This window comes from Dendropsophus ebraccatus, chromosome 4, assembly GCF_027789765.1.
Source record: "Dendropsophus ebraccatus isolate aDenEbr1 chromosome 4, aDenEbr1.pat, whole genome shotgun sequence".
NCBI classification, from domain to species: domain Eukaryota; kingdom Metazoa; phylum Chordata; class Amphibia; order Anura; family Hylidae; genus Dendropsophus; species Dendropsophus ebraccatus.
Window position 1 is genome coordinate 52,416,675 of NC_091457.1, and position 27,517 is coordinate 52,444,191.

The window sequence follows — 27,517 nt, forward strand, 5'->3', positions numbered from 1 at the left end:
ACTCTTCTTGTCAGAGCACATATTTGTAAACAATTTATGGCCTCCTCTTGACTGTGAGTTCTCAACAATTAGTTATTTTTATGGATTTCTAAGTATAATTAACTGGTAAACATTTCCATGCACAAATAAAATGAAATAAAATAAAATTAAGCTTTGTAGAAAAATTGCAGGCACATGATTTAAAGTATTTAAAAAGATATTTGCATGTACTGCACATTATGCCTCATATACTGATGTTTGTAATTTTTTTTTTATCATGAACATTTAGGCGGTCCTGCTGTGGCTTAAAGGACAAGTGCCATGAAAAACTTTTCCCCAGTAATTGAAGCACATTACAAAGTTATATAACTCTGTAATATGCTTCAATCACCTATCTGCCTCCCTTCCCTGTCTTTTCTCCCCTCCACCCCCCACCAGGAAGTGTCCTAACTCACACAGACCTGATGACTGCCGTCACCGTCACCAGGCAGCTCCTTCTTGTGAGGATGAGTCATCAGCAGGAGGGCTGCTCTAGGTCCTGTTACAGCAGCCCCCCCTCCCCAGTCCAAGTGATGGCTTGCAGTTGTTTAGCCAATGGGAGCTGAGCAAGCTGAGTCACCTGACAAGGCAGGGGGGGGGGGCTGCGCTAACAGGAGAAGGAGTTGAGAGAAGAGCTTGGTGACGGTGACGACAGTATTTAGGCCTGTGTGAGTTAGGACACTTCCTGGTGGGGGGTGGAGGGGGGAAAAGACAGGGAAGGGAGGCAGATAGGTGATTGAAGCATATTACAGAGTTATATAACTTTGTAACGTGCTCAATTACTGGGAAAAAGTTTTTCATGGCACTTGTCCTTTAATGGAAACTGAAAACTACAATTCCCATGAACACTCTGGTGTCCTTTCTTGTGGGCCCATTCGCACTGTTTAAAACAGGCGGAAATTCCTAGTGGAATCCCGCTGCGGACTCGGAATCCCGCCTGCCTCAGTGTCTAAATGTAATGTGTCAAAGAAATGATATGTCAATTTAAGCGGAGAGCAGCGGAAAGCGGAGGCGCGCAATACATTGCAATGAGACACTGAGCCAGGCAGGATTCCGAGCGGAGTCTGCAGCGGGGTTACATAGTTACATAGTTAATACGGTTGAAGAAAGACACATGTCCATCAAGTTCAACCAAGAAGGGGATGGATACAGGGAAGGTGGGTATACAAGGAGGGGATGATACAGGGAAGGGCACTTGGAAATTCCACTTGGAATTTCCACCAGTTTCACTCGGACGTGTGTGTTTTTACTTAGCGTGAACATAATCTGTAATGCTTCACACTTTAGGATGTGTGTCAGGAGAGAGGGAACAGGAAATACCACAGAAAAGTTACAACAAAAGAGAAAGGGAGAGGCACTCACCGTTTAAAATCTTCTTTATTCAAATACTTCTAAAACATATTCCGGAGTGTGTAGCAGACAGCGTGGGACGCCGAACAGCAGCTGATAGTGTGACAGCCGTTTCCCGCGCGCATCAGCTGCTGTTCGGCGTCCCAAGCTGTCTGCTACACACTTCGGAATATGTTTTAGAAGTATTTGAATAAAGAAGATTTTGGTGAGTGCCTCTCCCTTTCTCTTTTGTTGGAACTGTACCATACTGCTTTCACTGCAATTCTTGAGAGAGCACCCCGTTATATAGGCTACCAGCCACACTTGCAGCCCACGACTATGTATTGTGATTTGGTGTAGTGCCGGTCTACTGTCTCTTCCATATAGCAACCACAGAAAAGTTAGTCACCTAGCCCTAAAGAGGACTTGTCACTACATAATTTGAAGGAAACCTGGAGGCTCACCTAGCACCTAGATGCCGCTGCCTCCAGGGCTTTCAGCAATGTTTTTTCTTGTAGACCCTCCCCCTGTTGCTGAGTTTGGGCCGCCCACAACCGATATGTGAATGAATCGCTGGCTAGCCAGGGCATACCAGCGATTTACTGCACAGGCTGCTTTTCTGACTGCACAGCACATTAAGTTTTTGGACACCATGGATTATGAATGTTTTCCAGCAAATCCTGCTAGATCAGACTAAGTTCTGGGGAATCTGAAGGGGAAGTTTAACCCCTAGACGACCCTGGACGTAGGGTTACGTCATGGAAGTCTGTCCCCAGACGACCCATGACGTAACCTTACGTCATGGGTGTTATTCCCGCTATGAAGCGCGCTCCGGAGCGGAGCGCGCTTCATAGGAGGTGGGGGCCGGCTGCAGTGAGCAGCCGGGACCTCACCGGTAATGACACGCTGCAGCGATCGCGCTGCCGCGTGTCATTAACCCCTTAAACGCCGCGATCGCGGCGCGACCGCAGCGTTTAAGTGTAAGTGACAGGGGGAGTCCCCTGTCACTTACCGATCGGGACCCCCGCAGTGTGACTGCGGGGGTCCCGATCGGTAAAACGGACTGCTGGAGGTCTCTCACCTGCCTCCATGCGGTCCGATCGGCGCTCTGCTGCACTGAGCCTGCACAGGCAGGCTCAATGAGCAGAGCGCCGATAACACTGATCAATGCTATGCCTATGGCATAGCATTCATCAGTGTAAAAATCAAACTAGTGAATGTAGAAGTCCCCCAAAGGGACTTCAAATGTGTAAAAAAAAAAAAGTTCAAAACACTAACACACTACCCCAAAACTCCTCCCCCAATAAAAGTCTAAATCACCCCCCTTTCCCATTATATAAATAAAACATATAAAAATGAATAAATAGATAAACATATAATATACCGTAGCGTGCGTAATTGTCCGATCTATTAAAATATAACAAGCGTCATTGCGACCGGTAAACGGCGTACACGAAAAGAGGGGAAAAAGTGCGCAGATTACCGATTTTATGTTACATTATATATTAAAAAAAATTAATAAAAAGTGATCAAAACGTCCGAGCTTCACAAATATGGTATTAATAAAAACTAGAGATCATGGCGGAAAAAATGACACCCCATACAGCCCCGTAGGTGAAAAAATAAAACCGTTATAAGCGTCACAATAGGCCCATTTTATTAATATTTAATTGGCAAAAAAACGGATTTCATAAAAAAAAAAATATATAACATTAGAGAATCTGTGTAACCTGCATATGGTTGTGTTCGGGCTGACCTATAGAATAATAGTGTCATGTCGCTGTTACCATATAGTGCATTACGTAGACACAGGAACCCCCCAAACGTTACCATATTGCATTCTTATTTGCGATTTCACCAATTTATATCTTCATAAATAATATATTTGGAATTCCCTCATACATGTTATGGTAAAATGAATGACGCCATTACACAGTACAACTATTCCTGTAAAAAACAAGCACTTACATGGCTTGTAGATAGAAAACTGAGAGTGCTAGAGCTCTTAGAAGGGGAGGAGGGAAAAACGGAAACACTAAGATCAAAATTTGCGCGGTCCACTGGGTCATTTTGGGCCTGGTCCTCAAAGGGTTAAACCTTGAACTCTTTGTCATGTTCCTCAAACCAATTCTAAACAATTTCTGTAGTGTGGCAGGACACATTATTCTGCTGAAAGTGGCCACTGCCAATAGGAAAATGTTGCTGCCATTAAAGGAGAACTCCATCCGGGACCCATTTTTTCAAAACATCCAGGGAGGGGGTGGGTGAAAACAACAAAAGCTCGCATACCACCGCCCCGTTCGCAGACGACACTTGGGACACGATGTGGCAAGCCCACTCAACCATTCAGCGGCAGAGGCGGAAGACCGCTACCCCTTTGGGTTTCTGATGCCCTTTGTGGTCCTACATATTTTTTTCAGAACTGGCTGTAACATTCTCATCAGTCTGTGCTACAGTAGCTTTTCTGTAGGATCGAAACAGACTAGGTAACTTTTATTCCCCATCAAAGAGCCTTGTGATCCTTGTGTGTTCTGTCATCGTTTTACAATTTATTCCTTGGACTAACCACTGCATATCAGGATAGCCCTACAAGAAACACTGGACATGAGGTGTTGCTTAGATCCTTAAGTTTGCTTGTTTTTTTCCTGCATCCAACACATCAAGTTAAAGAATTGACTGACCCAGATTTATTGACCTGTCCAAATTATTTGTTCATAGCAACCAATCAACAAGCTCTCGTAAAATCAAACCTGACTGATTCCTATGGCTAAATTACCCCGGTTATTTCCTTGGACAAACTGATAAGTCTGTCATTCACTTTATTTGTCAGTGGTTTTACTAATAGAGATGATGAGTGCACATTAACAACTTATTTATAAAAAGGAGAAGGTTTCTGAGATTCCAGTTGCAAGTGCAAAATGCCAGTGTCAATCCTGCTAGTGCTTTATAAATACTGAGGTATAATGGTTTCTTAATCTTTATAAAAGTAGCCAGCAGGGACATAGAGGGCTCTCTGTTTGTAAAAAAAACTCTGTTGAAAAACAATTATTTCATTGCTGAGTAAAACCGAGAAGGAGGCAAATTATTCAAAATATCTACTAGTAAAATAACTAAAAGAAAAAAAAAGTACTGCAATAAGTAAGGCTAAGTTCACATTGTAAATGCAGTGCACTTTCGCTATACCTCAGAAAAAAAACAGAACCTATACCTCAGAAAAAAGAGAACCTAAAATATTGGCAAAACACAAATAAATTAGTGCCTCACCAGTGCACTGGATCGTGCAAGCCCTTCACTGTACCACAAATACTCAAAAAAAATATTCCAATAGGATCGGTTCTCAGGAGCAGATTTTTAAGAACATAAAACATACAAATACATTTAAAGATTTCTTACCATTTCTTGTACTTTCTTCTGAAGGTTGTATTTTGCAATCTGTAGGAATACAAAAAAACACACATATTGGTCAAATCCTAATTCTATGGAAAAATAAGCAAGACACAATAATTCATTCAAGTAGCGCCAGTACTGCAGCCACAGTCCCTACTAAAGCTGCAGTACATCGGTGCCACTGCTACACAGAGTACAGGACTAACTGCTCCCAGCTGTTCTTGGTGTACAGTGGGTGTCAAACAGCTGATCAGCCTATCCTGTGATTAAGCTATTGTTATGGCACAAGAGGTGGATCCGCTGAACCGCTGCTAGCGACGGCTTAAGCCGTACCAGGGAGCGGTGTCTAAGGGGCACTGGTCTTCACAAGAGCCCGCCACAAGGTGGGTTGGATTTTCTACGGCAGGCGACCCCCAGGTCATTATTACTGGCTTGGCTTCCTGACAGTGGCAGGTGAGGTGCACGTAGGCAGGAAAGCAGGCTGGAACACAGCAGGACTCACGGCTGGTATCAGGACAGCAGTCATGGGCTGGGACCATAGACAGCAGGAACCACAGGCAAGAACAACAAGCAGGAATCACGGGCAGCTGGGACCACACACTATGGTAGCATGTAGAGGCTCCAACAGGGAAAGACAGGGCAGGTTTATATTTATAGGGTAGGTGATTGGGTGCACAACCAATTAAGGGCTTAGTGGCCCTAAATCTAAATCTTGAGCGCACAATGCACGTTAAGGACTGGTAAGAGAAAAGATAGCCACTGCACATGGGCTCTGGCATCTGCCTGACACGGACCACCGGGGGATCGAGTGCAGGTGCAGTGGCGGCACAGAACAAGGAATGCCGCTTTTTCTTTGAAAAACCCCTTTAATCTCCCCACTGTGAACTATGACTATGTAGTCTCCAATAGGAAATAAATAGGTTTCCTGCAAGTTAAAAATGATACTCTCGCCTCCCTTTTTTTGCTTTATTTTATTGATAGACAGTGTCACCTAGGCAGGGCTTCACGGCAATTGGGCCCCATCTCCCCTCTGGAGAAAGGGCCAGACTGCCGTGAAGCCCCACCTAGGTGAAACTGTCAACAGATAAAATTAAGAAAGAACACACAAACAAGTTTTATACAGGTATATATAAATGTGCAGCATCTAAGCTTGTGGATGTTACGGAGAACCACACATAGTGTAAGTGGGGGTGAGAGTATCACTTTAAAGGTCATTTTGAATTATAAGTCTATTCACTCTAAAAAACGATAATGAAATCACAAAGACACCAAAGGTAAAAACAGATAATGCCAAAGCAATTCAAATTTTTAAAGTAGTTATATGTTATTTTTTTTCGGCAGGATGTATATGTCTGTCCCAAGTTAAAAATAATGTCATATTTCTTCTTGATGCATTTGCTCAAGTTGAAAAAAAGCAGCAGAATCCAATATACATTTTCTTTCCGGATATTTATTAATCTCATTAAAGAATGGGTCAAGTATTTACAAGCACAACATTATATTTTACTGTGGCAGGTATCATTGTTTCATTTACAGGTCAGAATATCATTTAGGATAAAATGTCATTCTTTCACTTAAAGGCTGGTCTTTATTTTCTCATCTGTCTTGTGTATCAGGAGCAGTGGACCATGAGATGCACTATGCATCACTTCTGCTGTGGCATGAACTGAACAAGGCAAAACAAATCCTAAAGGATCTCACGAATAAGGTCAGCCTTGTGAGGGCAATTACTTAGCGTCCAAAATGCAACTAGCATTAAAAAATGATTAGGCATGCTCTGGGTGACAGAGAAAGCTATCTATTTGTAAAGAATTTTAATAAGAATTGAATGCATTGCATACCTTTAGCAGCCTTAACTATTATTAGTTTATCTAATCTTAGTCCTAAATAAAAACAGATTAAACATCAACACAGAAAAAGTCATACATGATTTGCTTTTAAACTGTGTTGTACAAGAAGAAACAATAAACAAGTTTTATGATAACTGAGTAACTACCTTTTCATAGCAGTCAAGCTTTGCTTTTCTTTAGCACATTTCCTACTACTGCAGTGTCAGTGTACATAACGGGGGAGTTTACTAAGTATTTAAAGGGGTTGTCCAGGGAGCAGAAGACTTCTAACCACAACTTAGACCCCTCCACTTTGTGATACTTCTGAAAGGTGGAATCTCAGGATGTGAGCGCCAGGGAGCAGAAGGCTTCAGTTGTCTTCTGCTTCTCAGATAACCCCTAAGCGTGGCTGTGTTAGCAAACTTTTGTGCCATCACTTCATTGCAATTAGTGACTTTTGTAAGAACTTACGTTATCTTTATATTTACAACCTACATTTCTGAATTCTTGTTTGTATGTTACTTATAAATCCCAACCTTTTTATTTATGGCGCACATTCATGTAGGCCATGAGCACTCTTACAGATTAGAATGAATGCAAAAAACAGTCCAGTTGTTTGTTTTTTTTTGCTTTTTTAAATATTAACAAATGTTTTTCATGGATTTCTCCATTATTTAATATTTAAAGTATACACAAGGACTGCACTAATATGCTTATTACAGACAGACTTCTCTTGGTTCTCTGCCATGGATATCTGCTGCTCAAAGTCAGATCCTGGTGCTACTTTTTACTAACCCAAGTATGACTATTTGATAAATTGGATGCACATAAATACCACTCACAGCACCCATCAGCACCATAACAGCTTTGTTACAAAAGACTTAGGCTGGGTTCACACTCTGTTTTGCAGTCTGTTTAAAGTATAGGTTTTTACGGAAAAAAAACGGATGCAATAGTGTGCAATTCGTTGGGATCAATTTTTCCATTGACTTCCATTATAAAAAAATAAATAAACGGATGATCAAAACGGATGCGTTTTTTTCCTTTTTATAACATACACAAAAATGTGGTTGACCACATTTTTGTATACATTGAAAGTAACCATTTAAAAATGTCACAACTTTTAGCAAAAAATTTAGCAGTTTTCATACGTTATTTTATATCATACGTCATGGTGCTTGTTCAACAAAAAAGTGATCTTTTATCAACTACAGATTGTGCTAAGTGGGCGGGGTTTCACAACAACAGACCACTTAGCCCTGCCCACAGCGCCACAGTTGGTCCCGCCTCTCCATGACATCATCAGCACATAGGTCCCGCCTAGACCTTTAGGTCAGCCTGTTCCAATGGTCGGCAAAGGGGGCAGGGCCTATGTGTCTATGATGTCATGGAGGGGGCCAACGGTGGTGCTGTGGGCGGGGTTAAATGGTGCTGTTGCTGTGAAGCCCCGCCCACTCAGCACAATCTGCAGTTAATAAAAGATCACTTTTTACTTGAACAAGCACCATGACGTATGATATAAAATAAGGTATAAAACTGCTAAATTTACCCATTACACCTGTGTAGAGAAGCCAGAATGCAAAAAGGGTGTGATAGTGTAACTTTAAAAACAGATATGTTAAATGCACTGCAGTGTGATTCCAGCCTTACCATCAAGGATGGCATTTCTTATTTCTGGCCAGTCTTAGTAAAACTGCCCTTACAATGCATCAAATATATTAGCAGGTGCAAGCCTCGTAATAAATGTAATACATCTTTCATCGTCAGGTGTCAGAGAAGCAGGGCGGGGACAAGGAGTTCTGGGTGCCCTAGTCAAAGAAGGCAAATCATGACCGACATACATAAACCCTCACTCACACACATACATGCACCCTCACTCATTAATACATGCACCCTCGCTCATACATTCATACATGCACCCTCAGGCTATGTTCACACAACATTTTTTCAGCTCTGTTTAAAAAGACATCCGTTATTTGAGTCTAAAATAACGGATGTTATTTAGCTGTCTGGCCTCCCCTTTTTTAAATATGAAAATCGTCCGCCTTTTCAATATTTTTAACGTTGTGTGAACATAGCCTCACTGCAGTATGCATACAAAAATGCAGCTGTAATATGTAATATGAGTCCACAAATGTGAAAATTCCCTTTTATTTCTACACTTCACCTGTAATGTCTTTATATCTTCTCTTAAACTAATGTTCTCTCTTTCTTTTGTTTCTGCTGTGAGCTGGAATCGACCCTTCAAAAAAGTATTAAAATACAGTCAACATAACCGATGTTTTGAATGATCAAAAGTTTTTTTTTTTAAAAAAGGTTGAAATAATGTCACAGAAAGCTGTGTGTGTGTGAATCCTCTATACGGATTCTAAACCCTGGCCAAAACACTGCTGTGTGAAAGTGGCGTATGACTTCCCTCACATGTACTTTTTGTAGGGCATGGACTGAAGAAATTTCACAAAAAAGGCACATCCTCCATGATAATGGGGGGGGGTTGCCATGTGTCAATCTACCCATACAGTAAACTCACAGATATCTTATCAGAATAAAATCTGCAGCAGATACACTGCATGTGAATATACCCTTAGGGTAGGTTCACATGCAGTGAAAATTATGTAAATGTACCATTTACCTGAATAAGGTTTGCAGAACTTCATGAATATGCTGTAGAAACATTCAGTTTTCATTCAGAGAAATGAAACAATTTCAGTTTCAGAAATATTGTCAATGGAATGATGTGTGTAAACATACATTAACAGCCTCTTCCTGAACTGCAGTGCAAAGGTACACAATGGTGGGAATTAATGATTCTGCGCTGTAGGTGCAGATAGCAGATGTTCTTCCACACTTCATATTGCAAAAAATAATTAGGTGATGTTTAAATACTATTTTGTGGCTAAAAATGTCAGACATTTTTGGAGCCTATTTTATTGCATTTTTGGGTGTTTTTGGTTGTAATTTTAGACGTATTAAGGCTACAGTTGAAGAATAACTTTTTTACAATCTTCTTAAAACGTACTTTTTCCTCTTCAATCAAGCACATCTTTGCCTGCAACTATAAGGTAAAGCAGAAACATGAGAAAAATAATCTTAAAGCATTAATATAAAAGCATTTGACATATATCTGTGCTTATCAGTAGTCCTGCTGAATAACAAAAAAAACAACACCATCCACAGTAGGCAAGGGCACTTTGCTCGCCGCTAATGGCATGACATAAACTCAATACATTTATGACAAAAGCTAAAAACAGCCCCCCCCCCCCCCCCCCCACACACACACACACACAAAAAGAAGGACCCTACACTAAGGGGCCTATTCCACGGAACGATAATTGGCAGAATCGGCCTGATTCAGCAGATTATAGCTCCGTGGAATAGAGAGAACGATCAGTCGATGATCATGTCATCAGCTGATCGTTCATTTAGGTTCAAACCTAAAATCATCAGTCGCCACCCGCGCATCGCTACGTAGAATAGCGGACGCAGAGGGCGAACAAAGATTTTACAAACATCATACATTACCTGTCCAGGCTCAGGTCTTCTCCTTCTCTCAGTCCCGCTCGGCAGCATCAGCTTCAGAGCGGCCTGTCTGAGCTGACAGAGCGCTCAGCCAATCACTGGCCAGGACCGCCGTGGCCAGTGTTTGGCTGAGCGTTGTCAGTTCAGTCAGGCCGCTCTGAAGCTGATGCTGCGGCGCGGGACCGGGAGAAGGAGAAGACCTGCGCCTGGACAGGTAATGTATGAAACAAGGGCTGCAAGGACATCGGTAACAATGTTCCTGCAGCCCTCGCTAACAATTGTCAGGCCATGGAATAGGCCCAGTATACGAGCGCCGATCTAGCACTCGTTTACATCGTTGATCTTGCCCTGCTCGGCCCATGGAATAGGACCCTTACTCTGGCCTCTGCTAATAATAGCAGAGCCAAAACAACCCCCAGGGTGGGATGGGTGGAGTATATGACTAAGTAGAGGCATCCACTCCCTCCATACTGCTACAAAGCAAAAAGACAAAAAAGAATGGTTATCAACCTTGTTGATAGATTGTGTAGGGTCCATCTCGTGTATGAGGCCACCATACTGTGGTGGGATGGGTAAACACTATTTGTAAATGGGGGGAAGCTGTTTTTAGCTTTTTTCATATCTGCATCGGGTTTATGGCATGCCGTTAGCGGCAAGCTGTTGCATTTTTTTGTGTTTTTGAGTCCTGCAAAACATAATTTGTTCATTTAGCCTTTATATAGCTAATACAAGTTGCTTCTAGGCAAAAGATTCATTGCCTTCTTGCTATTCACAGTAAATTTATCAGTCACCTCTTATTCCAGCACGTTTCTAGCAGAAACTAAATGGGGTATTCAAGTATAAAAAAAACTGATATGCTGCTGTGGACAAGGTAAAACTAAAAAGCAAGCAATACCTACCTTGGTTCCCTGCAATTCTTATTGCACCCTCTCCGGTCCCCTGCTTGTGACTATTCCTTGCTATTTTCAATATACGTCTTCTCTGCAGGCCCTGCCCACACAGTCAATTACAGACTTAAAGAAGCAGTTCACTTTTTTTTTTTTCGCCCCCCCGGGTAGCCGCTGTCATGTATACTTACAGAAGATGATCGGTGTCCCGTTCCCGTCAGTCAGTTCCGTCCCGCGGTGCCGTTCACATCGGGCGCGCGCTCACTTCCGCCGGCGCTGTGACTCCTCTTCTCTCCCTTGTCATTTGAACGCCGGAAGTCACGCGCTTCCATAGAGAATGCATGGAAGCGAGTGACTTCCGGCATATAATCACTGGTCAGAGAAGAGGACTCACAGCAGCCGGCGGAAGTGAGCGCGCGCCCGATGTGAACGGCACCGCGGGACGGAACTGACCGACGGGAACGGGACACCGATCATCTTCTGTAAGTATACATGACAGCGGCTACCCGGGGGGGGGGGGGGGGCGAAAAAAAAAAAAGTGAACTGCTTCTTTAAGGGGGTAGTGAATGGCTAAGGAGGATAATGTTCTGATGTCTCGTCACAGAAGCAGAAACATGTGGTAACCAAGTGGGGATAAAAGGCACTCAAATTACAGCTGTGAGGGGACCAAGGTAGGTGACTATAACCAGCAATAAATCTTTTTTTTTTAATTATTCCAGTATATCCATGTCAGGTAGATATATGGCCCTATTAAAATCTTAATTAGAAAAACACAACAAAATCAATGTTTTTGCACCTGTTTTTTTAAGGCAGCTAAAGAATCATTGTGCTTCTTCTCAACAATTTCTTCCTGATTTGAAACCGATTCCTAAAAGAAAGATGTGGAAGAACACCGGTTGGAGACTTTTCAAACTGGAAACAGAGAGAAAGCTATGCAGCAACCCAGTCTTCTACAATAACACATGGAAGTGTGTACACTTTTGCAGCCAATGTTTGCTCCATTGCTCCCACCCATCTGTCCCGCTACTTCTTGCTTTTTATATATTACACGTACTCTTAAAATCTCATAAGTATTTTCTAACACATGTGTAACCATCTCCCTGACACTTTTCAAGAAAGATTGTTTTACATAAAAAAAATGAAACAGCATGGTACAGCTGAGGCCTGCCACTAGCAGTGAAAACAAAAATGCGACCCTAAAGTGGATGTACTTTGTCACCAAAAAGGCGGCGGCGGTGGTAAATTGGGCCAAAAAAAAGATGCTGTGTAAACATAGCAGAACACTTCATTGCCCTCAGAGTGAATTAATGTGTGTTTTCATTTCTATTTCTCCTTCTTTTTTTTTTTACCTTTTTTTTTTATTTTTTTTTTTTGGGGGGGGGGGGGGTTGTAACTCTTAGAAACCCTTTTTAAAATGTGTTGTCCAAATGTTTTTTCAAATCAATGCAAGACAACAAAAGTTAAATCAAGAACAACATACATATTTCCACATTAGTTCTTGTTTTTCCATTAAAATCTTGTTAATTTGATCTTCATACTGAATTTTGGCAAGCTGTAAGAAAGCAAACAAACAATGCATTACACTATATTGTTACACGTGCAATATTTTTTGCTTTCTTACAATAAATATCTGTAAAATAGATTTTAGTAATAGATTAGTAATGAGTGAACTCACTGAACGTTTGGGTTCGTCCAAACCTGAACGCTCTGCATTTGACTTCCTTTAGCTGGAGAAGTTGGATGCCTCGTTAGGGAGTCTTGGAAAACATGGATAAAACCATAGATGAACCTTCAGTGAGTTCGCTCATCACTTCTATTTAGTGAGGCCTCTAATGGGCTCCTCTGTCTGTCAATCATCTCCACAGAGCACGTTAACAGACAGAAAGCTGTGACTAGTTATGGGCCAGACTCCTCCCCAATGCCTAGTTCACAAAGATCTGCCTGCCCTGCCTGCTGGAATAAAAGTTGTTTTGCCAGAATTTGAAGCCAGGGAAGAAGGAAGATAAAAATGGTCGGCAGAACTACAACCCAACCCTGCTCGCCTCGCGTGACTGTATCAATACACTACCGCAAACTTTGTAACAGTTTAGGATCTCCCTGACATCATAACATAGTAGCTCCAAGGTCCATTCCAGAGAACACCGTTCGTGAATGGACACAATTTTGTGGACATGTAAATGCCCCCTAAAACTACAACTCTCAGCATGCCCTGACAACCACAGGTTTAATGCACAGATCTCACTTAGGAAATAGCAAAAGAACCATTTTAGTGATTCACTATAAGCTTCAGAAAGTTTTCATAAGGTTTGTAAGCTTCCAAACTACATTACATAAAAATAAAAAAAATGTGTTGCAAAGCAGAAAACAAGACCTTTAAGATGTTCCCTTTTATTACTCGCCTTAGGACTACACGCACTTAAGTGTTTTTATACAAACACTACCATAACAATAAAAGATGAGTAATTTGATGGTTTATTTACCATTTCTAACCTTTACAAAGTGTCAAACCTTCTCCTTCCAAATCTTTGCTTCAGGCTGTAGTTTTACAAGCTGGACAGAGAACTGTTCAGGCCTCTTAGCTGGTGACCCAGAAGTGATTTAGGAACAGACTACAGATGGCTTATATACAGAATGTCTTAAATGCTGATTGGCACTTTTTAAGTTTTTATTTTCTAACCTAATCTGCCTCCTACAAAATAAAAACCAAGTTTTCATAATACTCAATCACATTGTGTTTTTTTTTCTTTTCACATTTTGAGTCTTTGTTATATTCCCTGTAATAAAAACATGTCCTTGTTGCCGCAGCATGAATAGTTTATTTCTTCAATAAAAATACCTTACATACTGTAAAGTTTAATAAATTGTAAATTTTAAGAAACAAACCAAACTTCAAAAATAAAACTAGTAATTTTTATACCCCATCAAATACTAAAAACCTTAGCAATCACTCAACCGGGCCGTGACATACCCGGATTCCAGCCAAAAATTACATCCGGTGGCCGTCATCAGGACCCGGGAGCAGCGTTACAGAGGCATGGGGACTTTTGAAGTTTACTTTGTTCGTGCACCCCCTGGCTTCCATTGTTTTTTCAGTTTCATGGGACTTCTACTTTAACATGTCATAGAGACATGTGAAAAGTTTTAATCAATCAGAACCCCAATAATTGCCAGAACAAGCTGGGAGAAATGCACAGCTAGGCACTTCTCTCCCCCGCTTGCTGCCCTCCCATCTCAGTGCAGGGAACAGGCTTTACACATTTACCATTGAATTCATCTACTGCAGTGAGCCTGAGGAGAGCAGGAAGCCAGTGAGAGAAGCTCTAGGCTGTGTGCTTCTAGCTCATTCTAAATATCAGTGGGGTCTGAGCACCCAGACCTCAACCAATCAAAACTTTTGACATGTCTCCGTGACATATCAAAAAATGGAAAGTACAACAGCACTTTTTGTTCTCAGATATTGGCAAGTTGATTTGATGCATGCAGGAGGCCACCAATCCCAGGCTAGGTGTCCCATAAAGCACAGTGTAAACAGTCCTACGGCATCAATGCAATGGTGGTTCAAAGGGTTCAGAAATGTATTGTGTGGCCAGGTATAAACACAACATTTCAACCCGGACTCTCTGCAATGATTCCCGCTGTCTTAAACCTCCGTGGAGAGGGTGGATACAGCGGGAGGACCGCCTGGAAAACCGGGATACAGCCACAGCCATAGGCTGTATCCCAGTTTTCCAGGCGGTCCTCCAGCTTTATCCACCCTCTCCACGGAGGTGGAAGACAGCGGACGAGGTACGAACCCGAAACTCGGCAGGTTCGGACCATCCCTAGTCTTTATCACGTTTACGACCCTAGCGGTCAAAACCCTTTAAACCAACATTGATGCTGTTGGACTCTTTCTACTACGTCTCTGTGACGTGTCAAAAGTTTTTTCAAATACACAGACACACTTAAACCCTGCTAGAACCTCATAATTAGCTCTAATGCAGCAATAACAGTGGAGACCAGAATACATGAAACCAGCAGGAAGAAAAGCTAGGTAAGTATGTGGGCATTTGTTGGTTAACAGTATGACGTGGCATACGGTTATAGGAATAGTCCCATCTCAGCTAATATAATTATACTTGTTGGACTCGTCAAGTTAAATATTTTTGCAAACACATTAATTTAGCAAACTTCCCTCCTTTTCCTGATATGCTGCTCTTGCATTCTAATTGTTGACAGCTCATTGTCTAAGTTACCGACCATCACTCTGCTGTAAAAGCAGTGGTCTGGCTAATGTATATTTATATTCTACAGTATATACACTATATATCTATACATCACCACTATAACTATATATACACACAACACCCAGACCACTGCTTTTAGGGCAGAGTGGTGGTCGGTAACATAGACAATGAGTTGTCAACAATGGGAAGAAAACAAGTTTACTAAATGAATGTATCTGCAAAAATATTTAACTTGACTCCTGGTTTGGCAGGATTAGTATTGTAAAGATGACCCTCTTGCCTCGTCTGTTATACCTCCTGCAGACCATTCCTATATCCATTCCCTCCTCTTACTTTCGGCAGATTCAGAGATGTTTCGGAACCTTTGGGCCCTATTCCACCAGACAATTATCGCAAATACGATCATAAGTAACAATTATCGTTCCATGGAAATGAGTGAACGTTTTCAGGTCTTTCGCAATAGCAGTCGTTTGAGATCGTTAATGATTATGCGAACGATAATTGTCCGGTGGAATAGGGCCCTTTGTGTGGGCATCGAGACGGCCTCGCCTTAATAAAATGGTCCTATCCCGTCCCAAATTGTTAGGTGGAGCTGGACTCCCAGACTGTAGACTCTATTATCTCTCCTGCGTCCATACCCGGGTCCTGGACATGTTCCACAACAAGCATAGTAAAGTGTGGGTCCGCATTGCTCAAGACTTATCCTCTAGAGCCCTCTCAACTATACCCTGGACCTGGTCACCCTCCCTATCAGACACTTTCTCCATGTCCTTTTCCACCCGTCACACAGTCGCTAGCCTCCACCAGGCCGGACCCAGCGGCTCCTTAGTGGACCGTGCCGGCCCCCTGCTCCCTGTCACAGACCATCCTGACTTCCCGCCTGCCGCCTCCACCTCCCCCTTCCTGGGATACACCAAGTCCTCCCCCTTGCGATTTCACCGGGCTCTATCTGCCACCTCCCTCCATCCACTCTACGACATTGTGCCTCAAGACGTGCCAGTGTTTTGGGCCCCCTTCGCTTACCTCCAACTTCGCCACTTCTACGCTACCATTCACAGGGGTAAACAGTTACACCGCTCCCTTACAGACTTCGAAAAGCTTTGCCTTGCCCCCTCCTGCCCCCCACACGCCATTTCCACCATCTATGGATTATTACTGGCCTCTAGGTCCCAGTCCCTTTCCTCCTACTGCGATAAGTGGGAAAGGGACCTGAATATGAAATTTATTGAAGAACAATAGGCCAAATATTTCTTCTTGACCCACAAGGCTGTTATAGCCACGAGATCTCAGGAAACGTGTTACAAGATCCTCACCAGATGGTACAGGGTCCCTGAGGCCCTCCATAGAAGGTACCCAGGGGTTCCCGAGGAATGCTGGAGATGTGGCTCTGCCGTGGGGACTATGGTGCACATTTGGTGGGCCTGCCCTAGGCTGCAACCATTTTGACAGCTGGTGCTCCAGCTCATTTCGGAAATCACAGGCATTCACATCCCCCGTTCTCCGGAGGCCACTCTCCTATTTATGTTCCTTTTACCACAGCAAAAATTTAAAAAATCCCTGCTTCGCCACGGACTACAGGCTGCGAAAACGGTGATCCCGCGACACTGGCGCGCCCCAGACCCGCCATCCTTAGAGGAGTGGTTTGCTGAAATCTCTCATATCTATCACATGGAAGAATTACTGGCTACCACTCCACAGGCGTCCACCAAGTGCTCCAGAACATGGTTCCCTTGGCTCCAATTCCTGGACTCCCCAAGATATCACACAGTCACCTCTCAAACCTCGGGGCGAGGCCCCACACTCCCCATACGCACCTCTCATACAACCTAGCTGAATGTTATCCCCCCGCTGGATCGTTGGATTTTCCAGAGCACTCGGAGCCACATACCGCCTCATTGACCGAAGGTGGGTTCATGTCTCCCCTATCCTTCTTCCTCCCCCTCCCTTTTTTCTCTTATTCTTTCTTCTCCTCCCCTTCTCTTTCCCTCTCCCCCCCCCTTCTTTTTCTTCGATTATGTCTCATTCATTTGCCATTTGTCACCCCGCACCCGTTGATTGTATGCCGTATTCTATAAGGGGTCTCTTACAGTTGGCAACAGTTAGTTGCAATTATACTGCAGTTCGATAGCTTCGGCAGAGCTGCAACGAGCTCCTAGCTATTAGCCGCTGGGCTTTCGCAACCAACCTCTCATTGAGGAAGTTAGCTGCCGTGCTTCACGTATGCCAAGCCTGCTGATTAGTTTATTTACTTCTTTGTTATTGTTATGCTTTACTCTGTAAGTTTAGGGAGTTTAAGTGATGGCTTTTAGCCAGTCCCCATACATGCCATAAGCCTATGCTTTCTCACTGTTGTTGAAATGGATATACTCTTTTCCTTTGATTTCTTATTTCTGTACCCTTTTATGACAAAACTTTAATAAAACCTTTAAATGAGAAAAAAAAAAAAATATTTAACTTGACGAGCCCTACAAGTATAACTATAGTATCTGAGATGGGACTACCCCTTTAACTTAGGGGTTTTATAGAAAACCTCTTTAAACACCTTACCCCCGTCTCACCACACAGACTCCATAGCAATTGGGTGGTCTCCCTCTGTGGTAAATACACTACTGCATTTAAGATATCACAGCATATCTGTTTTTAAAAACGGAAAACAGAATGAATAAAAACAGTGTAATCTGTTACTCGGCCAATTCGTAGTTCCTCCACAACTTCCAGTAAATGTGCTTTAAATTCAAAGAGCTGAATAGGAAGAAGTGTTTCGGAAGATCCCTTTAAGGTATAGGAAGAATTCTCGATGTCCATTTCATCTTTGTCCATTATCACAAAAGCCTGAAAAATACAAAATGTAATTTATCTTTCATTAAGGCCACGTTCACACAAGGTATATTTTGAATTAATCACTAACGTTGTTGCGATTTGCAACAATGGCCGTAATTACTTCCAAATATGCATTGCGCTGAAATCAATAGAATCCTGGCCAGAGTATATACACATAGTACACACCCCAGCCGGAATCCCTAGCGTCCGCAGGAAAGACTGACATGTCAGTTTTGTGCGTCCGCTATTCATTAAATAGAGGCTGCGTTAACTCTTAGTTCACACAGTGGAAAGTGCGGCATCCTAATCTATATCAAAGTCTGTTTGTCTGTCTGTCTGTCCATCCGTTTGTCTGTCTGTCTGTCTGTCCTCTATAGACTTCCAAACGGCTGAACCGTTTGACCCCAAATTTGGCACACAGATAAATTGGGTGCCCGGGAAGGTTATTGCGAAGTTCCCGTCCCCGCCAGATGTACAGGAGGGGAGGGGGAGGGGAAAGAGCGCCCCATAGAGATGATTGGGAAAATCTCCTCACTGCAAACACAGGTGATATAATTAGCTGCAGCAGACACGGCAGTTGGAGCCTTAGCAACCAATAGGATTACTGCTTTCATTTTCACAGGGAGCAATGGTTGCTAGGGAAGCTGCCTCACAACATCCACAGTAATAACTGGTAGACCCCCTACTCCATCTATACAGTACATGTATATACAGGACCCCCTACTCCATCTATACAGTACATGTATATACAGGGCCCCCTACTCCATCTATACAGTACATATATATACAGGACCCCCTACTCCATCTATACAGTACATGTATATACAGGACCCCCTACTCCATCTATACAGTACATGTATATACAGGGCCCCCTACTCCATCTATACAGTACATGTATATACAGGAGCCCCTACTCCATCTATACAGTACATGTATATACAGGACCCCCTACTCCATCTATACTGTACATGTATATACAGGACCCCCTACTCCATCTATACAGTACATGTATATACAGGACCCCCTACTCCATCTATACAGTACATGTATACAGGACCCCCTACTCCATCTATACAGTACATGTATATACAGGACCTCCTACTCCATCTATACAGTACATGTATATACAGGACCCCCTACTCCATCTATACAGTACATGTATATACAGGACCCCCTACTCCATCTATACAGTACATGTATATACAGGACCCCCTACTCCATCTATACAGGACATGTATATACAGGGCCCCCTACTCCATCTATACAGTACATGTATATACAGGACCCCCTACTCCATCCATACAGTACATGTATATACAGGACCCCCTACTCCATCTATACAGTACATGTATATACAGGACCCCCTACTCCATCTATACAGTACATGTATATACAGGGCCCCCTACTCCATCTATACAGTACATGTATATACAGGACCCCCTACTCCATCTATACAGTACATGTATACAGGACCCCCTACTCCATCTATACAGTACATGTATATACAGGACCTCCTACTCCATCTATACAGTACATGTATATACAGGACCCCCTACTCCATCTATACAGTACATGTATATACAGGACCCCCTACTCCATCCATACAGTACATGTATATACAGGGCACAACAGATATACCAAACTGTGACTGGGTAACACTGCTACACCAGACCTGACCAATACCGCCATACTGTGCTGGATAACACTGTCATACCAGACCTGACCAATACCGCCATACTGTGACTGGATAACACTGCCAGACCTGACCAATACCGCCATACTGTGACTGGATAACACCGCCACACCAGACCTGACCAATACCGCCATACTGTGACTGGATAACACTGCCACACCAGACCTGACCAATACCGCCATACTGTGACTGGATAACACTGCCACACCAGACCTGACCAATACCGCCATACTGTGACTGGATAACACTGCTACACCAGATCTGACCAATACTGCCATACTGTGCTAGATAACACTGTCATACCAGACCTGACCAATACCGCCATACTGTGACTGGATAACACTGCCAGACCTGACCAATACCGCCATACTGTGACTGGATAACACCACCACACCAGACCTGACCAATACCACCATACTGTGACTGGATAACACTGCCACACCAGACCTGACCAATACCGCCATACTGTGACTGGATAACACTGCCACACCAGACCTGACCAATACCGCCATACTGTGACTGGATAACACTGCCACACCAGACCTGACCAATACCGCCATACTGTGACTGGATAACACTGCCACACCAGACCTGACCAATACCGCCATACTGTGCTGGATAACACTGTCATACCAGACCTGACCAATACCGCCATACTGTGACTGGATAACACTGCCATACCAGACCTGACCAATACCGGCAAACTGTGACTGGGTAACACCGCCACACCAGTCCTGACCAATACCACCATACTGTGACTGGATAACACCATCATATCAGACCTGACCGATACTACCATACTGTGACTGGATAACACTGCTATACCAGACCTGACCAATACCACCATACCGTGACTGGATAACACCGCCACACCAGACCTGACCAATACCGCCATACTGTGACTGGATAACACCCCCATACCAGACATGACCAATACCGACACTCTGTGACTGAATAACACTGCCATACGGGTAAATACAACCCTGCAGGTATACAGGACTCTACAGGTATACAGGACCCCAAAACTATACACTACAAGTGCACGGGACCTCCACAAAACTATATACTACAGGTATACAGGACCCCAAACTTTACACTACAGGTATACAGGACCCCAAAACTATATACTACAGGTATACAGGACCTCCACCAACTATATACTTCAGGTATACAGGACCTCCACCAACTATATACTTCAGGTATACAGGACCTCCACCAACTATACACTACAGGTATACAGGACCCTAAAACTATACACTACAGGTATACAGGACCTACACCAACTCTATAATACAGGTATACAGCACCTTCACCAACTCTATACTACAAGTATACAGGACCCCAAATATACTATAGTTATACAGGAACTCCACCAGCTATATACTACAGGTATATCGGACCCCAAACTATACACTACAGGTATACAGGACCTCCACCAACTCTATACTATAGTTATACAGGACCCTCAAACTATTTACTACAGGTATACAGGACCCCCGAACTATATACTACAGGTATACAAGACCTCCACCAATTATACACTACAGGTATCCAGGACCCTCAAAGTATAAACTACAGGAATACAAGACCTCCACCAACTATACATTACAGGTATACAGCACCAACTATATACTACAGGTATACAGGACCCCCGAACTATACAGTATAGGTATACAGGACCTTTACCAACTGTACACTGCAGGTATACAGGACCTCCCTCAACTATACACTATAGGTATACAGCCCCCCCCAACTATGCACTACAGATATGCAAGACCCCTAAAAACTATACATTGTAGGTATACAGAACCCCTCCAACTATGCACTACAGGTATACACTAATTCCACTGATTAACTCAGATGAAACAATACCTTTAGCTTGGCCTCCTGGGCACCTTAGAACAAATCTAATTAACATACTGACACTTTATACCCGGGCAGCGTCGGGTACATTTTCTAGTTCAACATATAGTTCATCCTGCCAATACTGTGCTACCGTCCGTTCTGTGACTCGGCAGGGTAACAGAACAGCCAGTGTTTTACGATGTGTGAACCTGGCTAAAAAGTGTTTTCGCTGTTGAATAACCACTGTTCATCTGCCTGCTCTGGCTGACTCATGATGCAACCATGGTATACGGTTAACCCCTTAGTGCTGCAGCTAGTTTGGTCCTTAAAGGGGTTGGCCACTTTATAGTAAAATAATTCAGTGTACAGTATTAGTAACTGTACTCACTGTATATACTGACAGCAGCTCCCTGTGTACCTCACAGAGCTAATATCAGACTCCCCTCCTTCAGGCTGTACTGTCCTGCTCTGCGGTGTTTTGGTCCATAAGATGGCTTACATGGAGGAACATGTGACCAAGCCACGCCCCTCAGTGTCCACCACACAGCCTGTATATGTCTATGGAGAACACAGTGGACAGGGCAAGGTCACATGCTCCTCCATGTCGGCCATTTTATGGACTGAAACAAAACAGAGCAGGGCAGCCCAGCCTGGAGGAGGGGAGTCTGATTTTAGCTCTATGAGGTACACAGGGAGCTGCTGTCATTATACACAGTGAGTACACTTACTAATACTTTGTACTGACCTATTTTGCTATAAAGTGGCCAACTCCTTTAATGACTTAGGGCCCTATTCCACCGGACGATTATCGTTTGCATAATCGTTGATGATTAACGATCTCAAACGACCGCTATTGCGAAAGACCTGAAAACGTTCACTCATTTCCATGGAACTATAATCGTTACTTATGATCGTAATTGCGATCGTTTCATCTTCGCTATTGCGTTCGTATCTATTGCGAACGACCGAACGATGTGCGAACGTTTTGCGAACGAGCAACGATAAAAATAGGTCCAGGTCTTATAAAGCGATCAACGATTTCTCGTTCGGTCGTTAATCGTTAACTGCATTTCAACCGAACGATTATCGTTTAGATTCGAACGATTTAATGATAATCTGAACGATAATCGTCCGGTGGAATAGGGCCCTTAATGCGCTTGTGTGTTCATGCGCTCAGTGATGCTTTAACGTATGCTAGCGGTTCTCAAATAGTTTTTTCATCACATATGGTACTTTATGTTAGTGGCAAAATTAGGTCACTATTTTGTGTTTTTTTTTTTTTTTAAAACATTAAAATATCAAATTAGAAAAATTTGCATTTTATGAACTTTGAAATTCTCTGCTTCTAAAAAAAGGAAGTTAGAGCACATAAATTAGTTACTAAATTACATTACCAATGTGTCTTCTTTATTCTGGCATAATTTGGTAAACATATTTAATTTTTTTAGGGTGTTACGAGGTTTAGAAATTAATCAGCAAATTATCATATTTTTGTGAAAGTTTCCAAAACTGATTTTTTTAGGGACCAGTTATTAATCTAGGGGTATAATGAGCATTTTGACCCTACAGGGGCTTGAGGAAAGTATTTACCATTAGGCTATAAAAAAAATGGAAAATTTAAATTTTTCAATAATATATCCATTTAGATTAAAGTTTCTCATTTTCAAGTTTTTCCAATAATATGTAGGTTTAGTTTGAAATTTCTCAATTTCACAAGGAACAGGAGAGAAAGTGCACCCCAAAATCTGTAACGCAGGTTCTCCTGAGTACAGTGGTACCCCATATGTGGGCATTAACAACTGTATGGGCACACAGCAGGGCTCAGAAGGAAAGGAGCGCCAAATAGCATTTTCAATGCAGATTTTGCTGAAGAAGTTTCTGAGCGCCAGGTGCGTTTGCAGTGCCCCTATAGTGCCAGCGGAGTAAAATCCCCCATAAGTCACCCCATTTTGAAAGGTAAACCCCTCAAAGAATTCTTCTTGGGGTGCGGTGAGCATTTTGACCACACAGGAATGAGAGGAAAGTATTCAAAATTAGACAGCAAAAATGAAAAACTTGAATTTTTCCAATAATATGTTGGTTTAGTTTGAAATTTCTCAATTTCACGAGGAACAGGAGAGAAAACGCACCCCAAAATCTGTAACAAAGGTTCTCCTGAGTACAGAGGTACCCCATATGTGGGCATAAATAACTGTATGGGCACACAGCCGGGCTCAGAAGGGAAGAAGTGCAAATTAGCATTTTCAGTGCAGATTTTGCTGAAGAAGTTTCTGAGTGCCAGATGCGTTTGCTGTGCCCCTGTAGTGCCAGCCGAGTGAGCCCCTCCCATAAGTCCCGCCATTTTGGAAAGTTCACCCCTCAAATAATTACTCTTGGGGTGTGGTGAGCATTTTGACCCTACAGGTATTAGAGGAAAGTATTCAAAATTGGCCAGTAAAAATTAAAAACTAGAATTTTCCCAATAATATGTTCTTTTAATTAGAAATTTCTCAATTTCCAGAAGAACAGGAGAGAAAATTCACCCCAAAATCTGTAAGGCAGGCTCTCCTGAGTACAATGGTACCCCATATGTGGGCATAAACCACTGTATGGGCACACAGCAGGGCTCAGAAGAGAAGTAGCGTCAATTTGCTGGAGCAAAACTGCAGCTAGTAACAGGTAATTTGCTGAGGTTACGGACAACCTGCGGTGGTTACAGGCTACCTGCGGCGGTTACGGACAATCTGGGGTGGTTATGGACAATGTGAAGTGCGTATAGACAATCTGGGGAGGTTACAGACAATCTGGTGTGGTTACAGGTAATCTGGGGGAGCTACGGACAATCTGGGGTGGTTACGGACAATGTGCAGTGGTTATGGGAAATGTGCGGTGGTTACGGACAACCTGTGGTTGTTACGGGCAACCTGCGGTGGTTACAGACAATCTGGGGTGGTTACGGACAATCTGGGGTGGTTACAGACAATCTGGGGTGGTTACAGACAATCTGGGGTGGTTACAGACAATCTGGGGTGGTTACAGACAATCTGGGGTGGTTACGGACAATCTGGGGTTGTTACGGGCAATGTGCAGTGGTTAGGGGCAACGTGCAGTGGGTACGGGCAATGTGCGGTTGTTACGGACAACAAGTGGGTGGTTACAGACAATCTGGCGTGGTTACCGACACTGAATAGCGGCCCCAGAAAACTGACAGACACACGGCTAACGTATTTTCTTATATTAACTACGGCCATTGTTGCAGTCGGCAACAACGGGCGTAGAAATACGAAAAAATATGTTGTGTGAACATAGCCCAGGTAGATATGACAGAATAAATAAGAAATATGAATCGAATTTACATAACTCAATAAGGTTATAATACAATTTGCTCTGCCTTCTTCTTTTAGGTAAAATATTTGTGTATTAGGCTCCAGATTGGGAGGCCACAGAGAATGACTTTCCTGTACCCAGGGCTGTGACCTGGCTGACTTCTGAGTGAATAAGGCAAAGATATAAAGCAAATTCTCTTCTTTCTGTGTGCAATGGATGCAGCTAGTCCCCAGCCTTCCTGTCATAATGACACTCTATTGGAGGCGCGCGTGCAGCATCTCTCAGCGCTAAAGAATGAACATGTTCTTTAGTACGGGGAGAGGAGCTGCGCGTGCCTCCCATAGAGTGTCTTTATGACACAGAGGCTGGCGGCTTTCCGTGGCAGACAATTCCGCCGTTCTTGCTCTGTGTGAACGGGGGCCTTAGACAAAGACAACTGCTTTTTGGACGGCTTGGAAATTTTGCAGGAAAATTTCAAATTCTGATTTTATTAGGGACCAGTTCAGTTCTGAAGTGGATTTGTGGGGCCTGTATGTTAGTTACTCCCATAAATCTCTCCATTGTAAAAGCTGCACCCCTCAAAGTATTCAAAGTAGCATAAGTTTATTAATCTTTTAGGTGTTTCGTAGAAATTTAAGAAAGTTAAGGGGAAATTTAAAATTTTCCTTTTTTTGGCAGATATTCTATTTTAATCCATTTTTTCTTCTAACACAGCAACTACCATCTGAGAAATGTAACTCAATATTTATTCCGCTTATCCCAATGTTTCTAGAAATCTCCCATATCTCTGACTCAACCACAGGCCGCAGACATGACCGAGACCTATATCAGTTTTTTTTTTGCCATTATACCATGTCACAGAGGCCTTGCGGTGCCAAAATATTTGTGTAACACAAGTTGACATTTCCATCTGTACCATTCAGGAGGACATGTGACACCCTGATCATTTTTTAATTTTTTATGAGGTGGTACGAATAAAAAAACACAATTTAGCAGCTGTTTTTTATCATTTTTTTTGTACACTGTTTACTATACGTTACATATGACGTTATCATTATTCGTCAGGTCGGTACAATTACAGCAATATCAATTTTATATAACTTTTGTTATAGTTTATGGCATTTATACTATAAAAACTGTTTGTGTCTTGCAAATTGTAAGAGCAGTAATATTTTTATTTTTTCGCCAATGGAGTTATGCGAGGGCTTTATTTTGCGGCATAAGCTGATGTTTTTAGCGGTACACCTTTTGGGTACATAAGTCGTTTTGATAGCTTTTTTTCTATATTTTTAAGAGGGCGGGATTAACAAAAAAAATGTCATTTTGGTAAGTTTGTTAATGGGGTGGGATAATTAATGTAACAGGTAAAAAGACATGGTCATTACTGACGCGGCGATACCAAATATGTGTATTTTCTTTTTATAGAGGATCATTTATAAAGGGGGGGGATGTGTATATTTATTTCATTTTTATTTATTTATATTTATTTATTTAATTAATTTATTTATTTAACTAAGTATTTGTGTGTGTGTTTTTTTAACTTACTTTTACAGGTGCATCTATAATACATTACAGCACATGATCAGTGCTGGAATGTATTATAGAGTGAATGAGCTGTCAGTGTTCAGAAGATAAGACCCCTGCCTCAGTGCAGGGGCCTGATCGTTATAATCCATAGCAGCCCAGACGCATTAAGCAGTGTCTGGGTTGCTAAGGTAACCACCGAAATAGCATAGACGCTGCGGTCATACGGGGTTAACTGCCTTGGGGCAGGGAGGCTCCTGCTACCCGATCATCGCTAGGGACAGCAGGGTGAGGCAGGAACAGCATGACATTCCTGGAACGTCATGTTGCAAGAACTACCTGCTTTACATGACATTCCGGGAACGTCATTTTGCGAAAAAGGGTTAAAGTGTAACTGTCATTTAAATTTATTTTGCAGAAATCAATAGTACAAGTTATTTTGAGAAACATTATAATAGGCTTTTATTAGACAAAAAGGCCTTTCTGTACTCAAAATGTTTTGCAACTTTTTTTTTGCCTCTAACAAATATATTGATTCTAATGTCATGGAGGGGCAGGGGTTTCCTCCCACTGGGGACGGACCGGCCCGCCTCCATTGCTTCAACCTGGCCCGGTAACCATGAATAGAACGTCGCCGTACGCGGGAATTGGGCCGCGGTTCAAAAATTATTTTTAAGAGTGTACCTGATGGTACATCCTCTTAAAGGACATCCTACACACACTTAAAGCGACTCTGTACCCACAATCTGCCCCCCCCCCCAAACTACTTGCACCTTTGGACAGGTGCTTTTAATCCAAGATCTGTCCTGGGGTCCATTCGGCAGGTGATGCAGTTATTGTCCTAAAAAACTACTTTTAAACTTGCAGCCCTGTGTCAAACTGGCGTGGCCTAGAGTGTCTATGCCCTAAGCTTACACTGCCTCTCCATCCCTCCTCCCCACCCTCTTCACCATTAGGAATGCGCCAGACAGGAATTCTATTCATCACCTGTGTGAACACGGCACATGTACTGAATAGTTAAGACACCTGTGCAGTGTTGAGACAGGTGATCAATAGGAAAAATGCTGCCCAGGGGCGTTACTAATGGTGAGGAGGGCGGGGAGGAGGGATGGAAAGGCGGTGCAAGCCTAGGGC

The 27,517-nt window shown here is 42.8% G+C and overlaps 1 protein-coding gene across 1 annotated transcript in view; it reads right to left on the bottom strand.

Annotated features, from left to right (window-relative positions):
- Positions 1-27,517, bottom strand: part of CCDC73 (coiled-coil domain containing 73) — a 76,137-nt gene that overhangs the window by 46,247 nt on the left and 2,373 nt on the right. Inside the window, exons 2-7 of the mRNA XM_069965780.1 lie at positions 17,866-18,027; positions 12,450-12,521; positions 11,766-11,837; positions 9,583-9,618; positions 8,731-8,805; positions 4,741-4,779 (exon numbers count right to left, since the gene is read on the bottom strand). Coding sequence (XP_069821881.1) covers positions 4,741-4,779; positions 8,731-8,805; positions 9,583-9,618; positions 11,766-11,837; positions 12,450-12,521; positions 17,866-18,015 — 444 coding nt within the window. The 5' untranslated portion in view covers positions 18,016-18,027. The remainder of the gene's footprint in view (positions 1-4,740; positions 4,780-8,730; positions 8,806-9,582; positions 9,619-11,765; positions 11,838-12,449; positions 12,522-17,865; positions 18,028-27,517) is intronic.